This window comes from Poecilia reticulata, unplaced genomic scaffold (assembly GCF_000633615.1).
Source record: "Poecilia reticulata strain Guanapo unplaced genomic scaffold, Guppy_female_1.0+MT scaffold_236, whole genome shotgun sequence".
In the NCBI taxonomy this organism is placed as follows: domain Eukaryota; kingdom Metazoa; phylum Chordata; class Actinopteri; order Cyprinodontiformes; family Poeciliidae; genus Poecilia; species Poecilia reticulata.
Genome location: NW_007615028.1, coordinates 29,603 through 33,683, shown reverse-complemented (window position 1 = coordinate 33,683; position 4,081 = coordinate 29,603). Strand labels below are relative to the sequence as shown.

The 4,081-nt window shown below is 51.3% G+C and overlaps 1 protein-coding gene and 1 long non-coding RNA gene across 2 annotated transcripts in view; both read right to left on the bottom strand.

Annotated features, from left to right (window-relative positions):
- Positions 1-1,820, bottom strand: part of LOC103460377 (uncharacterized) — a 4,571-nt gene extending 2,751 nt beyond the window's left edge. Inside the window, exon 1 of the long non-coding RNA XR_532912.2 lies at positions 1,419-1,820. This is a non-coding gene — a long non-coding RNA (uncharacterized LOC103460377). The remainder of the gene's footprint in view (positions 1-1,418) is intronic.
- Positions 1,821-2,933: 1,113 nt separating this feature from the next.
- The window catches only part of LOC103460400 (nucleus accumbens-associated protein 2-like), a 7,986-nt gene continuing 6,838 nt past the window's right edge, over positions 2,934-4,081 (bottom strand). The window contains exons 2-3 of the mRNA XM_017303275.1: positions 3,688-3,799; positions 2,934-3,563 (exon numbers count right to left, since the gene is read on the bottom strand). Coding sequence (XP_017158764.1) covers positions 2,986-3,563; positions 3,688-3,799 — 690 coding nt within the window. The 3' untranslated portion in view covers positions 2,934-2,985. The remainder of the gene's footprint in view (positions 3,564-3,687; positions 3,800-4,081) is intronic.

Sequence of the window (4,081 nt, the reverse complement as noted above, 5' to 3'; positions counted from 1 at the left end):
TGGTTCGGCCAATCAGGGGAGACGTCGGGTTCAGCGGCCAATCAGGGGAGACGTCGGGTTCAGCGGCCAATCAGGGGAGATGTCGGGTTCAGCGGCCAATCAGGGGAGATGTCAGGTTCAGCGGCCAATCAGGGGAGACTGGTCTCAGGTTTCTCAGAACCTCAGAAGGAGCCAAATACCCACAATCTGCTGCTGGACCTCTGGGAGCGTCACCATGTTTACTAGAAAGGTGAATAGTTCAGGACCACCTGACCCAACCGGACCGCCTGCTTACGGGTCAATCTGAAAATCCAGATGAACAGCTCTGACCATCCACAGGAGGTTCTGATGGAACCAAACCCTGTTTATGCGTGGCTTGGTTTGACTGAGCAGAGGAACCCGTCTGATGTTCCAGAACCAATGACCCGTTTGTCCTACAACACTCAATCCTTTCCTCCATCCAGAACCATGGCTCAGGATCAGGTTCTAATGTGGAAGTACTGATCCAAACCCAAACTGCTCCACACTCTGTCAGACCTGGAAACTAAAGAAACATCTAGTTGACCAGAACCACTCACTTACCGGACCCATTTATTCACTCCCATAGCTTCCACTTACAAACAGAACAATTCAGAACCAGAAACGAGCTCAGCCCAAACTGGCAGCTCAATCAGAACATCTCAATCCAAAAAAACTGAAACCCGCCTGCCAGGTACCGACCCAAACCAGTATACCAGATGTCCGACCGAGAGTCCAACCAGACCTTCAGGTACCGACCCAGAGTCCAACCGTATCTCCAGGTACCGATCCAAAGCAACATACCAGACCTCCAGTACCGGCCCAGGCTGCTCCCGGGAGTCCAGCTGCCTGCACGCTTCTGCCGTTATCCCGCTAATGGTAGCTAACAGCTAGCGCCCTCTACACCGAAGACATCCAACCAAACAGCGGCTCCACCCGCTCCTCTTCACTCAGCCGTCCAGGTGTTCTGCTAACTGCAGCCTATGATGTTCCAATGGGAGTCGCAGGGTCTCGGTTCTGCTCGTTCTTTGGACCGAAACATCTTCCTATCGAGCCAGAAAAGATGGCGGGCAAGCCTCAGCTAATGGCTTGCTGCTAGCAGACCGAGTGCTGCTCCTTACCGGAGAGCTGCAGGCAGACCCATGGGGCGGTGGACGGACTAGGAACGTGTATGTTAACAACCACGGGGACTTTTTATGGGTTAAGAGAGTCTTTGTCACCGGGCCTTTTGGGTCAGAACTCAAATCTTTGCGGATGTTCCCGCTCCGTGCCGCTAGTCTCTTAGCATGCTAGCTTATTAGCTGTTAGCTGAGCTTTGTCTGAAGGCGCCGAGCGGCCAGCTGCCTTCGACACCACGGCCCGAACCATCCGCACCTTCCGCCCTTCAACCCCAGCACCAGAACCCTCACAGCCGTGTTTACTTTGTATTTTCGGCGCTCCGGTGGTCCAGCGGCGGATCCAGAAGCTCCTCTGCTGGATTTTTATTTAACAGCCAAGTAGCATAATAGATGAGTTATCAGCTGTCCACACTGTGCGCATGCGCTGTGCAAAACTGCATCATGCGTGTTGTTGTGAATTGATTGGCCAGTGGCATGGAGGAGACGCTGTGATTGGCTGTGAAGTTTTAATTACGTATGATTTGTTGCTATGCTTTTGATTGGTCGGTAATTTGCCTGAAGTGCTGTGGTTAGCTACTAGTATAGCTGGGCTGCCGTGATTGGCTGGCTAATATTTCTGGTTTTAGAGTGGCGCCGTGAACCGAACTACATTTCCCAGCATGCAGCATCGGAGAGCCTGGAATTCTCCACTGTAGAGATCAGATTCATGTAATCGATCCTAGTTTGTTTTGAACACATCAAATAAAATAAAACTTTTAATGAATAAACTAGAATTCATGAGAACAAATATATGCATTTCCTAAATAAGTTAGTATTCCCATATTTTGTCTAATTATTACAACTCGAAATGTATTAAATACTTAGTATTTAATAATTATGTTTAGTGCTTTTCACTTATTTACTGTCAATTATATGTAACCATGACAATCTCAAAGCTCAAATAATACCTGAACTTTGACCCCAAATCCCATAAAGAGAATTTAAAGAGCAGCAGCAAAACCCAAGGAAGTGGATTAGCAGAGCTAGCTAACAGCTGATGGTTCATCCCGGACATGTTGCTATGGAATATCGTTTCTGCTGCTGTTAGCACGATGGTCACAGACAGTCTTCAGTCAGAAGCTTCTTCTGATTTGTTGCAAAGCTGACTGCTGCTGAAGATCCTTCCTGCCCACAGCATCACCATCCACACCGACTCTTTGAAGGTTCTGATCGGGTTCTGATGAAGAGGTTTCCCACTCTCCACCAAACCGTCGTTACTCCAGAGCCCAGAGGGACACGGCTGAATAAAGAGTCACACGAGTTTCTCAGGTCGACTCAAAGAAACCTGAGCATCAACAAGCTTTATTATCATCATCAAAGAGTATAGTCATCATCATCTTCATCAGTCCTGTTGCTATGGGCCTGTGTGCTGGACTGCAGAAGGCTGTCGACATGCAGCAGAGCCAAGCAGACGGACAGGTGGACGGACAGGAGCAGAGGTAGACAGGTGGACAGGAAGTGAGGTAGAGGGGAGAGCGGTGGACAGGAAGTGAGGTAGAGGGGGACACAGGTGGACAGGAAGTGAGGTAGAGGGGGACACAGGTGGACAGGAAGTGAGGNAGGTGGACAGGAAGTGAGGTAGAGGGGGAGAGAGGTGGACAGGAAGTGAGGTAGAGGGGGATGGATTGAAGGACAAATAAAAGATCAGAGGTAGACAGACAGAGTCAAGGTTGAAAAGTGAGACAAGTGAATAAATATGTGACCAAACAGGAAGACCCCAGGTGGAGACAGACAGGTGGAGACAGACAGGTGGACTGGGAGGTAGACGGAGAGGTGGAGCCAGGTAGCTATTGTTTTATTTACAGACAGGTAGGCAGATGCATTAGGATGCTTATTGGCTGTCTTCTGTAGGCCCCTCCCCCCTCATATCTGTGTCAGCCAATCCCCTGTGAGGGGGGGCAGACTCTGCAGGCTGAGGGGAGGGGTGTGAGGAGGAGGTGGAGGAGGAGGAGGACAGGGAGGAGGACAGGGAGAGGGGCAGGTCTGGGGGCTGTTCAGTCTGTTGCTTCTCCTCCCCGTCTGCCTCCCCCCCCATCGGCCCCTCCTCCTCCTCTGGCCCCCCCTCTCCTCCCTGGGAGCTGGCGAACTGCAGGTGAGGAAGGTGGGCCTCCTTCTCCTTCTCCCTCTCACGACGCTCCGTGTAGACCGGCGCCTCCAGGCTGAGGTAGGAGGCGCTGAGCTGCCGCAAGTCCAGCTCGAAGGGGCTGCCACCGGGCCGCTCTCCTCCTGCTCCTCCTCTCTTCCCCTTGCGGGGGTGGGATGATGCGGAGGAGGGGAGGCCATCAGGGAGGAGCGACTGGATCTTTGGGAGCCAGCGCTTACGGACTCTGCGGGCGTTTGTGCACATGTCAGCGGCAATGACGTTCATCTCACTTTCCTTGAAGTTGGGAGCAAAGTTCTGACAGTACACTGAGGAAGAGGAGGAAGAGGGGGGAGAGGAGGAAGAGGAGGAAGAGGAGGAAGAGGAGGAAGAGGAGCTTCAATGTGTGAAGAAGGCAGAACAGCCGCAGCAGTTTGTTGCTGACATTCTTACATTTGACCGTGTTTAACACTCGGTTGTCCAGAGGCTTCCGACTCGGATCGTTGGTGGACGAGCGAATCCCTGTTCCGCAGCTATTGGCCAGGGTGTTTCTATGGAGACCAAAATAAGCCAATCAGAGAGAGTTTATGTCTGAATAAGATCTAATGGATCTGCAGGAATATTAAAAACACAAAGTCAAAATTTATCTGAGAAACAGAAACAACAAAGATGATGTCCAGGTTCTGGTCTTGGTTCTAATCCTGGTCTTGGTTCTAATCCTGGTTCTGGTCTTGGTCCTGGTTCTGGTCCTGGTTCTGGTTCTGGTCCTGGTTCTGGCTCTCGTCCTGGTTCTGGTTCTAATCCTGGTTCTGGGTCTAGTCCTGGTCCTGGTTCTGGTCCTGGTTCT